Source organism: Cololabis saira, chromosome 5 (assembly GCF_033807715.1).
Source record: "Cololabis saira isolate AMF1-May2022 chromosome 5, fColSai1.1, whole genome shotgun sequence".
NCBI lineage: Eukaryota > Metazoa > Chordata > Actinopteri > Beloniformes > Belonidae > Cololabis > Cololabis saira.
Window position 1 is genome coordinate 12,681,195 of NC_084591.1, and position 19,901 is coordinate 12,701,095.

Here is a 19,901-nt window from a genome sequence, read left to right on the forward strand (position 1 = left end):
CTTGTTCCACTGGCAGATTTTTCTACTTATTTCAAGTGAAAATCTACTTGAAACAGGTGAAAATTGTTGTTTTTTCAAGTGATGAGTCTTGTTTTAAGTGTAATAAGATTTTTTTTAAACTAGAAATAGGACAAATATTCTTATTTTGGGTTTTTGCAGGTATCCATTTTACTTATCCTGTGAAGGACAGAGTCATATTGATAAGTTCAGAAAACTTTTTTATTGTTGTGTTTTGATGTATTTGATGTAAGCCCAGTGGATATTTAAAGCTTACAGAAGGCTGCATTTAACTGCTGCTATGTCATTCCTGCAGTATTTCTGCAGGTGTTTTGGTCACTGCTATTACTTGTAATATATTATATTATTTGTAATCAGCACAAACTATCTGTCCCCATATGATAAAATCCACCATCCCCCCTGATTTTTTTTTACAACTCGAGTACTGGTTTCACCAAACAAAGAAGTCAATTAACAGACAGTGTAAAGAGAGTAAAACCACACGGCTGATTCAATAGTTCCTTTTAATGGATAGCGGCTCAGCTCCCCCGAGTTCACCTCGGAGTGGGACGCTGCACCGGCTGATAGCTCTAAATGGTACATGGAAGATGATAACAATCACCGCTGGACTTAGACAAGAAAGCGGAGATATTAGAAGAAGGATTCATGAAGTTACTGTGCGTGACGTCGGTTCTTTGAATGATCGGCCCGGAAAGTCCAAGATGGAGGGAAAATGTTTTGTCTTCTATATAAAAGATGAGAGGGAACTGTTTCCTTTTATGCCGTTCAAGGCACCAGCACGACCCTCATGGTGTTGGTGTAGCCGGAGTCTGGGCGCCAGCCGGTCACGACCACGACCACGTCGCCAGTCTTGAAGAAATGGTGGTGCTTGCCTACAAATAGTAAAAGAACGGGTTTTGAACTGAGACTGAGAAGACTTTACACTCCCCTGCTAACGGGCTGATCTGAGGGGGAAAAAAACCCAAACAATACCAACAAAACAATGGCCACTCACCAACTTCCATGGCAAAGTTAATACGGTGGTCGACATCCTCAGCCCAGACTTTGTCTGCAGGCTTGGTGTAGAGGACGGGGTAAATACCGCGGTACAGGTGAGACTGGCGGGCTGTCGTGCCACAGCGGGTCACGGCGATGATCGGGGCACGGGGCCTGTACCTCGACACCAGGTGAGCAGTCCTGCAGGCAACAGAACATTATTCCATCCATCAATACATTCATCTTTATCTGTTTCTTCCCAATCAGGGTCATGAAGGTTTGCAGGTTTATGAAAAATGTGTTTCATGAAAAATGCTGGACTCTGAACTCAGCTCCAGTTAGAAAATGCTTGAAAGGCTACACAAATCTACAAGATGAAATCTTTTCATTTAGAGCAGGGGTGTCCAACTCATTTTGCTTGGCGGGCCGGATTTGACCAATTTTTTTCTTGCGGGCCACACGCTCAAAATAACAAAAACGGTGCGACATTTTTTTTTCTAATTCTTTTTTTTTACTATTGTTATCTAATCGAATATCAGTTTAGTTAATTTTAAAGGAAATATGCACTTTGTTTACACTCTAATTATGTAAAATATATTTCTTCAGGATCTTTTCTTAAAATTTCTCGTTTTTTTTTCAAATTATGTAAGATACTTTTAATATAATTTTACAAAGATAAACAGAAACAAGTATGTTTTTTTTTATATTTAGCTTTTTTATAGGAAATTTAATTAAAAGATAAATCTTTCTTATTACATCCGGGAGTGTTTCTTTGTGATTTAGAGATTTTTCCAGCACAATTAAGTGTATTTATTTTTAAAAATTGATGCGGATATTTACGCCAGTGTGCCAAAAAAGTCAGCACTTCTCTTTTAACTGTTATACTTTGTCACTGTCCTCGTATTTAAAACTGAAATTCTCCAAATAAATATCTTCCATCATCTTTTTTAGCAGTGATATTTTTCCTGCGAAAATATATACTAGTAGTCGCACATTTGACACCCCTGATTTAGAGGCAGCCATGAGATCCGCTGTGAAAACCAGAATACATCCAATAGATACATCAAGAAATACTCGGACAGTTTATGATTTTGCCCTTATACACTACCACCATGGGTTTGAAAAGGGTCAATCAGCCAGATGTGGTTTATGAGTTGCCATTTGGTAGCTATTTAACTGGAGCTACCAGTATGAAGTCCGAGGATAACTTCATACAAGTTAAGAAGCCACAAAAACAACAACCTAGAGCTCAAAAAATGGAATCAGATTCTATGGACGGAGAAAAAAAAACAGTTCGGCCGATGATCCAAAACATACCGGATCATGTGTTAGACATGGTGGAGGCAGTGTTATGGTATGGGCACGTATGGTTGCCAGTGGAACAGGTTCTCTGGTGTTTACTGATCATATCCCTGCTGATAGAAGTAGCAAGATCATCTCTGAGGACTATGGGGTTATAATCTGCTCACATTTGGTCAAAAGATACAAAGGTAATGCGACGCCTGTTCACAGTGCAGATGGACGATCCCCTTAAGCAACTCAAGACCTTTTGACTGCAAAAGATTTTGACTATTCTTCAACGGCCACATCAGCGGCCCGGTAAAAGACAGTTTTTAGCCCCCTGAAGGTTACCAATTACAAAAAAAGGTTCATAAACAAGCAATGAAGGTCTGGCGAAGCATCTCCGGGGAGGAAAGTCAAAATTTGGAGATGTCCATGGACTCCAGACTGTTTTCATCCAGGTAAAAATTATTGTCATATTTACAATTTGTCCAGATAATTTAGAGTTTGATCACGTTTTGATCCATTATGGTGGTATATGGAACCGCCTGGATGAGGAACTAAAAAAAAAGTAGCAATTTACAATTTACAAATTTAAAAAAAATTATGAATCTAAAATAATAGATAAATATAGAACACTAATATAAATTATCTTCATATTAAACTGTCTAAATTATGCAACTTTCCTCCTGCCGCTGTCCTCAATCGTGAGTGACAACATTTATTTTCTTCTCTTCTTTGTTCATTTTCTTTATTTTGTTCGTTTGTTTCGTTTTCTTCTTATTAGTATCTTTTTTTTCTGTAGTCTGCCTTTTGTTGAAAAGGATAGGCAAAATAAGCCATGAGGCTTCAGCCTATACCTTTTTGGTCAAGAAAAAAAGGAAATGTGTACATATATATATATATATATATATATATATATATATATATATATATATATATATATATATATATATATATATATATATATATATATATATATATATATATATATATATATATATATATATATATATTTATACCTGTGTGTATACATATACAGTGTGTATATGCAAACATCTTAAAATGTAAATGACCAAAACAAAATAAACTAAACTAAACTAAAAATATAAAGACAAAACCACAAAATCTCTGTCATTGTTCTGATACTTCTGGACCTGACTGTATAACTGCTTGATTGTAGCGAGTGTAATTGTGAAATCAGCCGAGCTGACAGTGTATGGGATGTGTGTTAGATATTGTAAGGATGAACTGCCAGACGGAAAGGAGGGAGGGAGATAAATTTAACTTGCATAATGTCAAGGTTCAGCTCTTGAAAGGTCGCCAGTGGGGGAACAGATTGTGAGTGCACTGAAAGTTGGCACACTTTATCTGAGCTGAGGGTCTTGGGTTAAGAGAGGAGCTTGGGCAGGAGGATGTGGTGGTATCATAACGCCGCAGTGTCCTTGCTCTCGGACAGAACTGTGATGGATAGCTTTACAGAGAGGCCGTACAGCTTGGACACACCTGCCAGACTTGGTGAGCACAATGATGGCGTTGGCGCAGCACTTGAAGGAAGCCTCGACGGCGCCGATGGCGGTGGCCTCTGTGGGGTCACGGGTCAAATGAGAGGTGCGACGCAGCTCCTCGAAGATGTGCCTGTGGAACATGGCGGCCTCGGCTTCACGAGCGATCTGAACACAGAACAAACACAACATTTGAGAGCAGATTACAGCGGTGTCAGGCTCAGGTTTGCACAGCTAGTTAGAACTGGAGTTAGATTGTATTTTAGAGGACAAACGATAATAGTAGTTAACTTTAGCGCGGAGTTCTTCATACCTGAAATCACACTGAGACATGAAGCTTATACAACAGCTGTGGCTATGACTTCCACGGACTGTAGCTGAGCACGGCAGACCCTCAGACGCTAGTTGAACAATCGCATCACACAATTAAAGCACAATGCAGGAAGAGACACAACGATATGCTGTTTGATGCAGCAGATGCTTGAAGGGAGGAACAACATGTAACATCCACAAAGCAAGATTAATAAATAGTTAAAAACGCTGTTAGATAAACACAAGGGATGAGATGAAGGGAGGAGAGACTACTCTTCTCTTCATCCCACACAATCTTTAGATCTATTCAAACACAAACATGTACAGTCTTCAGTGGTCCGATTGATTACGTAAGAAAAACATTTTATACTTCTTGACCCAATATTAAACATCTGTGGCCCTTTATAATTAAAAATGAGTTTAGAGGTTAAAATTTAGGTCTGATACAACAAAATGTGATTCTTTTTTCAACTTTCTTCAGAATTTGAGAAATAAAGAGTTTTAGTAGAGACGTTTAAACTTTGGGGGAAAAAAAGCTCTGAATGGATTAAATTATATCAGCTTCTCTCATATCAGGTCTTCATAGGTCCCATCCATACTTAAAATGTAATGCACTCTAAACGTCTTATCTTTAAAAGCTGTTTGAAACTTGGTTGTATAAATTAACAAATGAAGGTAATTTCTTTTACAAATGTTAACTCCGATCAGGCTGGAAACAAAAGCTGGAATGGCCTCTCAGGTTGACTGGAGAAAGAAAAACACGGCATTTTAACTAAGAACTCATTCCCGGCAATGAAACACGCTCGTGGTAATTTCATGGTTTGAGCCGGGAAAACTTAGACCATAAACCAAGCAACTGTCTGAAAGAAAGTATCAGGACGTCTGCTTGCAACCTGAGTCTCAGGAAAAAGTGGATCATGCAGCAATTCAACTTTAAAAACACACATTTCTAGGGTTAAATATTATTAATGTGAATGCTTCAAAGTCAAAGTCCTGACTTTAATACAACAGAAATGTTGAAAAAGCATGAATGAAAACTTCTCCAGGTTGATTGGATGGAGTGATTTACAGAAACATCTACTGGCAGTGATATTAGTATGACTATTATTTGCCAGCCAACAGATAACACGTAATAAACATTGTATAAATGACCAATTATATTATGTTTTTTTATAATAATTTTTATGGTTTTTATGAAACTGTGATGAGGTTTAAGATTCATGTAGAAAAACTAAATTATAGCTGGATTTATGGCTTTTAAGCACCACTTTTGTCCTTGTTAAGCACTCAAAACTGACAAAGCCAGCAGACTTTCATCCAAACTCGGAGCATCAAAACCACAGGGATGATTCTCTTAAAACTGACATGCAAAAACACTGAAGGAGCCATCTATCAATGATGATGTGACACAGAGGGGAGAGAGGCTCTTTACCATGTGCTGTGTGCGCACAGCCTCCAGAGGGTAGTCTCCCTTGGCGGTCTCACCGCTCAGCATGATGCAGTCGTTGCCGTCCAGCACAGCGTTGGCGACATCGCTGGCCTCGGCACGAGTGGGGCGAGGCTTCTTGGTCATGCTCTCCAGCATCTTAAAGTGAGTAACAAGAAACCTTGCTTAATTTCATGTCTGTAAACACACTTTTCCCCATCTACTCCTTCACTTGGCGACAGAGACCTGTGTGGCGCAGGTGATGGGCTTGCCGATCCTGTTGCACCTGGCAGTCATCATCTTCTGAGCCAGGAAGACCTTCTCTGTTGGGATCTCAATACCCAGGTCTCCACGGGCGACCATGATGCCGTCACTGGCGTCCATGATCTCATCGAATCTAACAAAGAAAAGATGTTTTAATAAAAATAACCTCCATTCCATCCGAGGTCAGCCTTTGGCGGCTGGTAGGGCTGGGCGATATATTTTAGAGATTTTAATATATTTCGATATATTTTCAAATGCGATATGGTACGAGACAATATCGTTTATATCGATTTAAAAAAAAAAAAAAGATTTTTTTTTTCTTTTTGATAGATTTTGATATAGCTTATTTTGTGACAAATTAAGTTGAATGTTTTATTTGAGATTTGCACAAATGTTTTGTTATTTGCACAACTGCAAAAGTGGAAAAGTCTGCCTGTTACTGTCTACACTGTATTAATTTCACAGTGTATTTTAATTTAATTGTTATGCAGGAAAGGGATATTTGTTTTATTTTATTCAAGAAGCATTTTTATTCTATATATGCAGGCAGTTTATTTTTATTTCATTTGTTTTATACATTTAGATATTGTGCAGACCTCTGTTATTAAAGGAGCTTGAGGCTCCTTTTAAGAAATGAGACTCTCTAGCGCCACCCTTCACCACGACGGCCGTCGGGGGTACTGCAGCCAACAGTGAAGCCGGCACGGGAGAACGGGGAGAACGCGCATGCAGCGTCATGTGACGTCACATCCGCAGCCCAGCGCGGGAAATTCGGGACCGAATTGCTGCACATTTTGCAGCACACAGCCTGTTCAAGGCAAAGGAGAGATACACTAGAGGGCTCATTCTTTTGGGTTTGGAACGCTTCATCTGACATTATTACTAGAAAACTTAAAATGTATACAGATTTTTTTCATAAATCTTGCCACAATCCGGCCTCAAGCTCCTTTAAAGGTACCTGTGTGACATTCGGCACGAGGCTTTGTATTAAAACTGACCTTTTTTTTTAAGGGTTTGCCTCAGAAAAAAATGAAGCTAACAGAGATGCTATGCTATAATGCTTTGGGGGAAACCCCAATTATGGCACAGAAAAAAATATCGATATATATCGAGTATCGCCATTCAGCTAGAAAATATCGAGATATGACTTTTGGTCCATATCGCCCAGCCCTAGCGTTTGTTAGTCCACCCACCTGCGCACGCCCTCGTGGTTCTCCAGCTTGCTGATGATCTTGATGTGCTTGCCCTTCTCGCCCAGCACTTTCCTGACGGCCTGAACGTCGGCACCCTTGCGGATGAATGAGGCGAACACCATGTCGATTCCCTGCTCCAAGCCGAACTGCAGGTCCTGAATGTCTTTCTCAGACAGAGCGGGGAGGTCGACCGCGGCACCGGGGAGGTTGACGCCTTTCTTGCTGCCCAGAATACCGCCATTCTCAATCTCGCAGGTCAGGAAGTCCTTTCCTTAAAAAACACACACGTTGTGGAGAAACACTTTCATGATTGAACTGAGCAGTCAGTTCTCCATCAAAGACAGAGGTGCCTCACTCTGGAATTCTCATATACTTATTGCAAAATCTTCACTGTCTATTAATAGTTTCAAACAGAGATTGAAGATCAGCCTTATTGACCAAGCGTCTAGAAGTGCTTCCACTTAATGTGGACTCACTTCTGCACGTGCACACCGAGAAATTGTCTGTTTATATCCATCTTTTTGGAACGCTGTTTTTTTTGTTTTTTGTTTTTTGTTCTTGCTATTATTTCAATACAATGTATTTTCTTGGTGAGAACTTTGAATAAGCCCATTTAGGGCTTCCTTTCTCACCTGCACATATTTTCATGCTTTTATGTTCATTTAAACTTTTGTACCGTTTTTTTTATGTTGTGCAAATAAACAAATCAAATCAAACACTTTCATGATTGTGATCAATATGAAAAAAACAAAAAAAGTGAAGGATTGTGTGCTTACCAATGTCTTTGACCTTGACGGAAATCAGACCATCGTCTATGTAGATGTGGCTTCCAGCCTGAACCACCTTGGTGATGTTCTTGTAGTCAAGCCACAGAGTGTGCTCATCGCAGTTCTCCATGAACTTGTCGTCAAGAGTGATCTTGATGGGTTGACCCTTCTTGAGCTCCACCTCAGCGGTGCCGCTCTGAACAAAGACGAGAGAAGATGCTGTTATTTGTTCGCTGTGATGAAAAAGAAAATGGCTGGATCTCAGCGGTGGCGAGAACTTACGCCCTTGATCAGACCGGTCCTGATCTCTGGTCCCTTGGTGTCCAGAGCGATGGCCACTGGCCTGTACTCCACAGATCCTGGCCCAAAGCTCTCAGTTGCCGTACGGACATTCTTGATGGTCTCAGCATGGTACTGTGGAGTTAACAGATGTCATCGTGCTGAACACATGCGTGTAAATCTAGTGTTGATGTATTTATTAATTACGGCTTAAATGAACGGTAATACCACGTCATTACATTGTGGTTTATTTGGGTGACCAAAGGCTTATCGCTAAATCTGTCCCATTTTAAAACAAGTAAAAGGGGCCGCTGGGTGGCGCAGTGGTCAGAGCAAGCGGCACATGTACTGAAGCTTCAGTCTTCCTGCAGCGGCTGCAGGCTCGAGACACAGCCTGCAGACCTGAGCATGTCCTCCCCATTCTCTCTCTCTACCCCCTTACTGTCTGTACATAATGAATAAAGGCCACTAGAGCCACAAAATCTAAAAAAAACAACAAGTAAAACAACACGTGCACTCAGTCAACGCGACACCAGCTACAAAACATTATGAATAACCAGAGGTGTCAAAAGTATTCACATTCATTACTCAGGTAGAAGTATAGATACTAGAGTTTAAAAATACTCCTGTAGAAGTTAAAGTATCAACTCAAGTTTTTTACTCAAGTAAAAGTATAAAAGTACTGGTTTCAAAACTACTTAAAGTATAAAAGTAAAAGTAATGTAAGGGGGAAAAAAGCCATTAAGGACAAAAGCCATTGAAAATGAATGCATCTTAGTATAATGCAAATATATTAGAGAACCATATATGTGTACTATTGAGCATTAACATGTGTTTCAGAGAGCAGGAGATATGATTACTAGTTGCCTATAAGTATTGTAATGGTGCAAAAAGTCAAACTTCAGAGGCATGTTATCATTTATCCTAACCTTTATTGGAATGTACATCCAAGTTTAGTTGCAGGAATCTGAGGGAACGGATGTAAGAACAAAACTGGACAAGAACATCTGAAACAACCACAACCAAATTCACTCTATCCGGATGGAGCAATTTAACTGGATATTTTTTTTTTAAAGGCCAAAATGAAATAGAGTAACGAGGCTGTTTTTAAAATGTAAGGAGTAAAAAGTACAGATAATTGTGTGAAAATGTAAGGAGTAAAAGTAAAAAGTCGTCTGAAAAATAATTACTCCAGTGAAGTATAGATAACCAAAATTTATACTTAAGTAATGTAACAAAGTATTTGTACTTCGTTACTTGACACCTCTGTGAATAACTGCCAAACAATTTTAACACACATGGGTTCTCCTTACTTAAAATACCCAAGACTACTATAGGAGCACATTATAAGTGACCTACTTAATATTATACAGTATAAATAGTAAGAAGCTTCCCGCCATTACTGAGCATGGAGTAAATTTCAGATGAAAACAAAAGTCTGATCAAAACTAAAGTGAAAACTGACTGCTGTTCTCAGTCAATACTGTTGCCCCACTGTTGCTTGTCGGCATGCCTTCAGCTCCTGCTGTTGCCATGGGGGCGGCTCCTATTTATAGACGCGCTGATAGGTGCCACGCCAATGATAGAGAGGTCAAATGTTTGTCCTCCTCTCACAACAAGCCATATCGTCTGTTTGTTGGGATTTCCTGGAGTTATGATTGCTTAAAGTCGAGGACTTTTTGAGCTTTCATTGGAATTACCACTCAAAAGAAAGCGCTAAGCACTTTCCAAAATCAAAATATCAACCTGAGGTTGCCCACTCAGGTGACATCGAACAGGGCCATGAACTTTAAAAGCAAAGGTCAACTGATGTGAGGTCAGCTAAAGAGCAGAAGGGTGATATGGTGGAGTGTGGTCTTCATCACAGCCCACTACCTAGCGAGTCTGGAACATGCTTGAATCTCAAATTACAGGTGTCTATAATGTCACAGGGAAATGTCACACAGGCTGCTCCTTCCAACTGTAAACTTTAAATCATGACCGTATCACCTACACTGGACATTTCCTGCACTCTCAAGCATGCTGCACTATTTGATACCGTCTCAACTGGGATGCTAAGACATTTTATTGTCTTTATTTATTAGCTGCTGACGGGTGACCTGTTTAGAAATAATCATCTAAGACTGTGGCACTGGACGTTTAACAGGTTTGAAATGAAAATTCAGATCCGTCTCAGATCCTTTACTCACTTCATGTGTACCATGAGAGAAGTTCATTCTTGCAATGTTCATCCCAGCCTTGATCATTTCCTTGGACATATCCACAGATCGGGTGGCAGGTCCTGCATAGGGACAGCGTTTTCAGTACAGCGGGACATGTGACTTAAAAACAATCATGGAGATGTTTCAAACAGTTATATTAAGATAATATATCAGGTACTGAGATTAGACCAGTGGGCATTGGCCGTGTTTCTGACCGATTGTGCAGATGATGCCGGTGTTACGAGAATGAGCAGGGTGGGAGTCGATGTCAAGCAGACACGTATGCTCAAGGAAGGTGTCTGCCATGGCAGCACGCATCTGCTGATGCTCGATGTGGTGAGAATCCTTAGACATGACTGGATCTAACCGTGCAGGAAAAGTCCTGTGGAGAAAGACAAAGCAGCAAGGGACATGATAGATTAAAGTCTGACTGCTCTGGCGTTGACCTTTGTTATAGGCTTACACTACAATAAAAAAATGTTAGCCCATAAGTAAGAGAACAATCCAAGAGAATACGTTGAGTTGTCATTTAAAAGCTAACATAACAGCTTTTGCACTTATATCTAAATCGTGAGAAAAGAGGAGACAACCAAATGTCACAAAAAGGAGTGCAGAAACTGACAAAAAAAAACAAAAAAAGAAACTGAAATCTCTTCATCGTGTGAATGGAAAAGTGCACCCTCATAATAGTGGGTCGGCCTCTTTATGGATTACTTCTAAGTCTTGTGCAGGGCCAGCGTCCACGTAAGCTCAGAACAGCCTGTGCAGAAGTTAACTAGTCAGTCTGTGCGTGGTTCATGGTCCCAAGAGCCCTGACTCTACTCTGAGAGAGCAGATTTTCATAGAGATCTTCTTATTTTCACAGGTGGCATTTTGTGAGCTTAATATAAAATCATCTCTGAGAGAAATTTGTCACAACAGTTACACTTATATAACCTAAATGATGTTATTTGTCAGAGTAGAAAACTGTCTGCTGAATAAGTTTCTATAAGCTCAGCATACTAAAAAACAAATACATGCAACAGTTCAAAATAGCTTAATAAATGACTGAGACCAGCGATTATGGAGGAACTGGTAAGAAAATAAGGTGTGATCTGGTAAATACAAGAAAGCTTAATATGGCAGTTAACTCATGCTACATATTAAAGTTTTTTTAAGTTTCCTAGGAGACTTGTTTTCAGTCATGCACAGGGTCAGTCATGTCCTCTGTGTAGTACTCACCTACTAAGGCTGGGTGAACTTTGCAGGGACCAAGGCACCTCAGTCTCTGCTGGAGCGCCCGCTTTTATCTTGGGAGGGACTACTTTCTGTCCGAGCAACAGCCGGTGACACCCGATACAGGCCGTGATAATTACAGCAAATGTCACTGCGTGGTGGTGAGCCGGTATTCATGGGCCCACTGCAGTCTGGGTCTGCCAATGTGCTTTCATATGAGCTAAAGTTTCAGACCGAAGCACCAAATCCTATCAAATATTGGGTTAGCATTTTTATCCGTTCAAACATAGAGCTTGAACTTGCCATCTAATGTCACTTTGGACCAGATTTCCCACGAGTTATGCGCAACTGAGACTTGGATGTTTTACATATCATCAAAATAACAAACTGGACTTCATTTGGCATCTACCCTTTAAACTTTTTCTCATTCATCATGAGATAGACAGATGGACCGATTCCAAATAAATAGTCTAGTTTGTCTTCTTAACACTGTTTAAAAAGTTACTTGGGATAAAAGCGTCTGCTAAATGACAGTAATAGTAGTAGTAGTAGTAGTAGCAGTAGTAGTAGTAAAAATAATAACTAGGCTATTAATTTGGAATCTGTCCATTGAGCTTTTTATTTTCCAACAAGAGGGTCAACTAAGGACTTTGGGGTTTGTTATTGTATCGGTTGTTATGTCTCTGTCATCACCTACACCTACATTTTTGCTCTGATTTTATTTTTTTAATTTTTTTCATTTAAACCCTCTGAACCGTTTGCAATTTTAAGGGGCTTAATAGTGTGAAATAGTAACAGTCAGAGGTGTTGCCCAGTAATTTTAATGGGGTTTTAGCCCTGGATATTTTGAATGTCGGTCCGAATGCAATAACAAATGCTGAGAAGCACAAATGTTCTGGTGAAGCGATGACATAAAGTACCTGCCCCCTAAATTAATAAACTATCATCAAACTAATGCTCATTATTACATATTTACATTATTACATTATTACATACTCTAACTCAAATCTGTTGTAAATCATATAATCACATCTCATCTGTTTATAATATATATTATTGTAGTGGGTTACATAATTCACTTAGGAACCCTCTGCGGGGTAATGTTGTTCCGCTCGGTTAAGGAGCGCGGACGTGACGTCAAGCTTCCGGTTAAGTGTTGTTGTGGATTAATGGCTGATGTTAATAAACGGCTCGCGCCTTCCTTCAACATTTATACTCCGCCTCCGACTCCCGTTCTTCGGCACCACACTGGTGACCCCGACGTCAGTCCCGCTGAAGACTCAGAGACTGAACCGAACATGGCAAACAACGCTGCTTTTCTGAAGTTGCTGGAGTTTTGGGAGACATCAGCGGCAGCATGGTTCGCCCAGACCGAGGCGCAGTTTGCCCTCCGCGGCATCACGGATGACGATGCGCGCTATTACCACGTGGTTTCGGCGCTGGGGAATTCCACCGCGGCCAGGTCGGTGAGTTTCATCACCACCCCTCCAGCCCGGAATAGATATGAAGCTTTTAAAGCTTACCTCCTCAAGACCTTTGAGCTGTCGCGGGCAGAACGAGCCAGACGGCTGTTTGCAATCCAGGGACTTGGGGACAGTAAACCTTCCTTCCTAATGGAAGTGATGTTGAACCTGCTGGGTGCAGAGGAGCCCAACTTCCTTTTCGTTGAGTTGTTCCTCCGCCACATGCCTCCTCGCGTTCAGGCGGCTCTGGCCAATACTATTATTACGGAGCCCCGCGCCCTGGCCAAGGAGGCTGATCGTTTTTTTCTGGCTGCTCAACATTGCACCCCAGAGGTGCTGGCCCTGACACGCAGCTATGCACCTGCGGGTGGCGACACGCCGACCAGGAAAGGACTCACTGCTGCTGACGGCGGCGCCAGCTCTGGTATGTGCTATTACCATGCACGCTTTGGCGCTAAGGCGAGCAAGTGCCGTCCCCCCTGTACCTACGCGGCGGGAAACGCCAAAGCCTGCGCTCAGTAGCAGCCGTGAGCGCGGGCACGAACAACCGGCTGTTGTTTGTGCGAGACGCCATCTCTGGGCTCAAGTTCCTCTGCGACACCGACGCACAGAGGAGCGTGCTGCCGGCTACGGTGGACGACACCGCCGGTGGTTCCCATGGGCCGCCACTGACGTCTGCGGACGACACCCCTATCCGCTCCTATGGCACGAGGACCGCAGACTTGTGTTTTGGGGGTCAGCGATTCACGTGGGACTTTGTCACTGCTGACATCTCTTTCCCCCTCATCAGCGCTGATTTTTTGTGCGCACACGGTTTGCTGGTGGACGTCAAGAACGGCCGCCTTGTTGACGCGCTGACTTTCTCCACGATCGCGTGTGTTTCTGGGGAGGCGACCTGCAATGGGCTCTCCGGCTCGCTCTCGGAGGGGGACAAGTACCAGATCCTCCTCGGTGAGTTTCCCAGCCTGACAGAACCCACCTTCTCTGCTGCCACGAGAACACCACATCGTGACCGAGGGCCCCCCGGTCCATGCTAGGGCCCGGCGGCTCAACCCCGAGAGGCTCGAGGTCGCCAGGTCTGAGTTCGCCAACATGGAGCGCCTTGGCATTGTTTGGCGTTCGAACAGCCCGTGGGCATCGCCGCTCCACATCGCCCCCAAACCAGGGGGTGGGTGGCGGCCGTGTGGCGACTACCGCCGCTTGAATGATGCCACTACTCCCGATCGCTACCCGGTCCCGCACATCCAGGATTTCTCCGTGCACCTGGCGGGTAAGCTGATTTTCTCCAAGGTGGGTACCACCAGGTCCCCGTGCATCCCGCTGACGTCCCTAAGACGGCCGTAGTCACGCCGTTTGGCTTGTTCGAGTTTCTGCGCATGCCGTTTGGACTTAAGAATGCGGCTCAGTCCTTCCAACGTCTGATGGACTCGGCACTCAGGGACATGCCCTACGTTTTCGTCTACCTGGACGACATTCTCGTTGCCAGCTCCTCGGAGGAGGAGCACCTGGCGCACCTCCGGGGCCTCTTCACGTGGCTCAGCGAGCACGGCCTCATCGTGAACCCGGCTAAGTGCCAGTTCGGGTTACCCTCAATCCACTTCCTTGGGCATCTCATCAACAAAGACGAGGCCGCTCCCCTTCCGTCGAAGGTGGAGGCCGTCGCTGCCTTTCCCCGCCCGGATACCGCTGGGGCGCTCCAGGAGTTTCTCGGGATGGTGACCTTTTATCACCGGTTCATCCGCCGGGCAGCCCACACCATGCGCCTGCTGTACGAGGCTCTCAAAGGCAAGTCCGCCAACCAGGCCGTCGACTGGACGGCCGAGAGGGAGGCCGCGTTCGAGGCCACTAAGGCTGCCCTGAGCCAGGCAGCCCTGCTGGCTCACCCGGCACCTGGGGCCCCAGTGGCAGTCACGACTGACGCGTCAGATTACGCCGTTGGCGCAGTGCATGAGCAGTGGGTCGACGGCGCCTGGCAGCCGCTCGCCTTTTTCAGCCGCCAGCTGACCCCCAGGGTTTGACAGGGAACTCCTGGCCCTCTTCCTGGCAATCCGCCACTTCCATTTCCTACTGGAGGGTCGTGAGTTTGCGGCTTTCGTGGACCACAAACCCCTCACGTTCTCCATGTCGAAAGTGGCTGAACCGTGGTCTGCCCGCCAGCAGCGCCAGTTGGCGTTCATCTCCGAGTACACCACCGACGTCCGACACGTCGCCGGCAAGGACAACGTGGTCGCGGACTGCCTCTCCAGGGCGGTCGTAGGGGCAGTCCAGTTGGGTGTCGGCTACGGCCGCATGAGCGCGGACCAGGCCTCAGACCGCGGGATCAAGACCCTCAGGGCCTCCGTCATCGGGTTGCGCCTGGAGGAGGTCGCGGTCGGTGACTCGGGTGTCAGACTGTGGTGTGACCTCTCTACTGGCCAGCCTCGACCGCTGGTTCCTGCTGACTGGAGACGGAGCGTTTTCGATGCGGTGCACAACCTCTCCCACCCTGGCCGACCGTTAGGTTGGTTTCTCAGAAGTTTGTATGGCAAGGGCTGAAGAGGGACGTGAGGGCGTGGGTCGACGCGTGTGTGGCCTGTCAGCGGGCTAAGGTGCACCATCACACCAGGGCCCCCTTTGAAACCTTCACTGTTCCGGAGCGGAAGTTTGACCACGTTCACATCGACCTGGTTGGTCCGCTGCCTCCTTCGCAGGGCTTCACCTATCTCCTCACAGTGGTCGACAGAACGACTCGTTGGCCCGAGGCCATTCCTCTCTCCTCGACAACCTCATCCGACGGGGCCCGGGCATTCATTGGGACATGGGTTGCACGCTTCGGGACCCCGTCCGACCTCTCCTCGGGCCGCGGCCCGCAGTTTACTGCGGAGCTGTGGAACGCGGCCGCGGACGGTTTGGGAGTCAAGCTACACCGCACCACGGCCTACCACCCCCAGGCGAACGGCCTGGTGGAGAGGTTCCACCGTTCGATGAAGGCAGCCCTCCGCGCGAGCTTGACGGATGGCAACTGGGTGGATAAACTCCCATGGGTCCTCCTTGGCCTGAGGTGTGCCCCTAAGGAGGACCTGCAGTCCTCTTCTGCTGAGTTGGTCTACGGGCAGACCCTGCGAGTCCCGGGGGATTTCATTCCGAGCGCTACTGCCCCCTGGTCGGCAGCCAAGCAGCGTGCCACCCTGCTGGAGGCCGCTGGGGCGTTCACGCCCATCCCTACATCACAGCACGGCTCCCCCGCCTTCAGGGTGCCCCCCAGTCTGCACTCGGCGGATTTCGTGTTCGTTCGCCATGATGCCCACCGCAGCCCCCTGCGCCCTCCCTACGACGGGCCGTTTAGGGTCCTGCAGCACGGGGATAAGTGCTTAGTTGTGGACATTGGCGGTAGGCCTGAGACTGTCTCTGTAGATAGGGTTAAGCCGGCCCACGTGGACATTTCCCGGCCGTTGGAGTTGGCGCAAGCCCCTCGTAGGGGCCGGCCCCCTGGGCCCTCTTCCCTGCCCCCGGTTGGGAGGCCCGCGCCGCTGTCGGCGCGTTTGCCCCCCTGCCCTGTGGTTGGTGCGGCCGCACCTTCGACCCCTCCCCCCTCGACCCTGGTTTGTCGTACCCGCAGTGGTCGGGCCGTCATTCCCCCGAGGCGGGGGGATTTTGACTATGGGTGAATTCTGGGGGGGCTAGTGTAGTAGGTTACATAATTCACTTAGGAACCCTCTGCGGGGTAATGTTGTTCCGCTCGGTTAAGGAGCGCGGACGTGACGTCAAGCTTCCGGTTAAGTGTTGTTGTGGTTTAATGGCTGATGTTAATAAACGGCTCGCGCCTTCCTTCAACATTTATACTCCACCTCCGACTCCCGTTCTTCGGCACCACATTATCACTCATTCATGTCTGACCTGCACCTTATAACAACAGTATTTATTAATATGCACTGTGTACATACAGTACATATTTATATACATGTATATGTGTATATATGTGTATATGCTGTACATTGTGTTTATTTCACTGCACAAGCACTTCTGGTGAGATGCATTCCGTTGCCCTGTACTTTAACATGTGCAATGACAATAAAGTTGAATCTAATCTAATCTAATCTAATTCATATCTATTCATACGTTTATTCATTCAGTTGAAATGTAACCTACCTCTAATATAAAAACAGCGACCAAGTATGTCAATGGTCCAGTGATTTGAGCCAGGTGTGAATAACATCTAAAACAAGCAGGACGGTGAGCCCTGAGGACCAGTATTGGAGAAGGAGGGCATAGATTTGATAAGAAGAACTGGACACGCTCCCTCTAACGTCCCCAAAGGTCTTTTGAAGCCTCTTTCTCCTCGTACTGCATGTACCGTATGCATGTATTACTGTATGTAATGGTGCAATGTTGCAAATGGGTGAAACAATCAGGTCTGGCAACATTTGTTTGCTGTGCTGACTTAGAATATGGTAACTTGCAGTGTTGGGTGTAACGCGTTACAAAGAAACGCGTTACTGTAACAAGATTACATTCGCCAGTAACGCAGTAATGTAACGCGTTACAGTTGTAATTTGGGTAATCCCGTTATAGTTACTCTAAGACAAGAAAAAATACGTTACTTTAGTTACTTTAAGCTTTTCAACTACATGTAGAATGGGAGAACAGAAAAGAAAATCAAACTTGCCTTTCATGCGTCTTCACCATGCGCTGCAACACTTGTCTGACTTGGGGCTGATTTATGGTTCCGCGTTAAATCGACGCAGTGCCTACGGCGTAGGGTATGCGGCGACACACACCGTACGGTGCGCGTCGCCGCATACTCTACGCCGTAAGTTCTGCGTTGGTGTAACGCAGAACCATAAATCAGCCTTTAACGTGATCTTACGGGGTTTTACGGGATTTTACGGGACTTCTGGTGCTGATCTGGGCACTGCAGTAATAAAGTTCCAACTACAGGACTGTCTCAGAAAATTAGAATATTGTGATAAAGTTCTTTATTTTCTGTAATGCAATTTAAAATAACAAAAATGTCATACATTCTGGATTCATTACAAATCAACTGAAATATTGCAAGCCTTTTATTATTTTAATATTGCTGATTATGGCTTACAGTTTAAGATTAAGATTCCCAGAATATTCTAATTTTTTGAGATAGGATATTTGAGTTTTCTTAAGCTGTAAACCATGATCAGCAATATTAAAATAATAAAAGGCTTGCAATATTTCAGTTGATTTGTAATAAATCCAGAATGTATGACATTTTTGTTTTTGTAATTGCATTACAGAAAATCACAATATTCTAATTTTCTGAGACAGTCCTGTATAAATGTTGTTCATTGGCAATCGAGTTATGGTGCAGCTCAGGTGATATTGCGGAGTAATCCAAAAGTAATGTAACTAGTAATGTAACTAGTTACTTTCAGCAACCAGTAACTAAGTAGTGTAAGGGATTACTTTTTTTAAAAGTAACTAGTAATATGTAATGGATTACTTTTTTTGAGTAACTACCCCAACACTGGTAACTTGTGACACTAATTGATAATAATTTGAATTTGTTCTCATCAAATCTGTCCAGACATCCTCATTGCAAGTGTTGCTACCAAAACAACAAATGTTGCCAGAGGTAAACGAGAGCTAGCAGAGCTCTGCCTGGGACCTGTGGTGACTTAGCCTGCTGCTACCTGAACTGCAGGGTGATTAGCTGCAGGTTCTCACAGACGTCTGCTTGTAAAGGTCCTGAAATGATTCCCTGTGGCTCCCAGCTCCTTCAGCTGATCCACAATGGATCTGCTGGCGAATATTTGCAGGGGGGCCTCACATTTTAAATGTAATTTCAGTTACTACATCACAAATGACTGCTGCAACTCTCTGTTAGGGCAAGCTGCATGCTCTTAGTCAAGCTTTGTCCTCTGACCCTGCCAGGCTAAATCTGGGCCTGTCACAGTGGTCTGTTAGTTAAACTAACAGCTTTCTTTAAAGTATGCACGACTGATGTAACGTCAGATCACAAGCTGATCAGAAGTCCTTACAGGGCCAAGCACTAAGTACCACAAGTGATGACAGCGAGCCATTAGCTATGCTGTCTGAAAACCAAAAAACCCATAAATTAGTTTCTTTTCTTTTAATTTTACCTAATGTGGTAGAAAAAAAATAACTCCCTGCGGAATTGTCATTTTGACCCAGGCTGAAAAGTTTGACATTTTAAATTGGAGTCAGTGGAGATTGAATCCAGCCTCCGGTGGTCAGTGAAGTAGCTGCAGCTTTTCTCACTTCCATGTGGGCTTCAAGCTGGAAGTTATCCAGTATGAGGAAAAAGAGGCTTCAAGAGCCCCATTTAGAAAACTAGTGGGTGTTGTCGCGGGGGGGTTATTTTTAGACTTGGTAAAAGTTAATCTCACAATATGATACACACTGTACTTTCAAAAAGAACACAAGGAAACCTGAGCTGCAATAAGATCAAAAGTGACTGATAAAAGTGATAATAGGGGTGTAAACGTTACAAACAAAAATATTGAAAAATATTGTTTAAATCCACAATGAAATCCTCTGCAGAACAGTGACATTTCAGTGCTGCAGCTTTGCCTCATAAAACATCCCAGTCTATATTCAGGACACTGCGTGCTTGGGAGTCTCTCTCTCTCTCTCTCTCTCTCTCTCTCTCTCTCTCTCTCTCTCTCTCTCTCTCTCTCGCTCTCTCTCTCTCTCTCTCTCTCTCTCTCTCTCTCTCTCTTCCCCTATCTCATGAATTTAACTGCAGCGCCCTCTCGTGGTGAACTGGTAGAACTCTCTGGAGTTTCCGTTAACAAGTCTGCAGCGTCAACTTGTGGTTAAACTGCTGAATTACTGTTATTAATTTTAATGACACCTTACAGGTCCTGACATGACTGAATAAATAAAGACTAAAAACTGTGGAACAGTGTTTCTCTTTTTGTAGCACTTTGAGATTCTCCGAATGAAAAGTGCATTATAAATTAAATGTATTATTATTATTATTATTATTATTATTATTATTATTATTATTATTATTATTATTATTATTAT

General features: G+C 44.2%; 1 protein-coding gene across 1 annotated transcript; it reads right to left on the bottom strand.

The window, feature by feature from the left end:
- Positions 1–504: 504 nt before the first annotated feature.
- On the bottom strand, positions 505–11,572 carry pkmb (pyruvate kinase M1/2b). Its single transcript, XM_061720939.1, has 11 exons — positions 11,443–11,572; positions 10,437–10,603; positions 10,210–10,301; positions 8,024–8,155; positions 7,751–7,937; positions 6,975–7,245; positions 5,764–5,914; positions 5,524–5,676; positions 3,781–3,947; positions 1,013–1,194; positions 505–890 (listed from the first exon to the last, which is right to left on the bottom strand). Exons 2-11 carry the CDS (start codon positions 10,573–10,575, stop codon positions 784–786), a joined length of 1,581 nt encoding a protein of 526 aa, XP_061576923.1. The 5' UTR covers positions 10,576–10,603; positions 11,443–11,572; the 3' UTR covers positions 505–783.
- Positions 11,573–19,901: the final 8,329 nt, after the last annotated feature.

Bases quoted from the DNA above. Each gene is read 5' to 3' on its own strand.
- pkmb (XM_061720939.1), bottom strand. From the start codon at position 10,575: ATGTCTAAGGATTCTCACCACATCGAGCATCAGCAGATGCGTGCTGCC. The intron at 5,915-6,974 runs GTGGGTGGACTA...TTTCTTTGTTAG, and splicing joins AACCACGAGGGCGTGCGCAG to ATTCGATGAGATCATGGACG. The intron at 891-1,012 runs GTGAGTGGCCAT...TACTATTTGTAG, and splicing joins TAACTTTGCCATGGAAGTTG to GCAAGCACCACCATTTCTTC.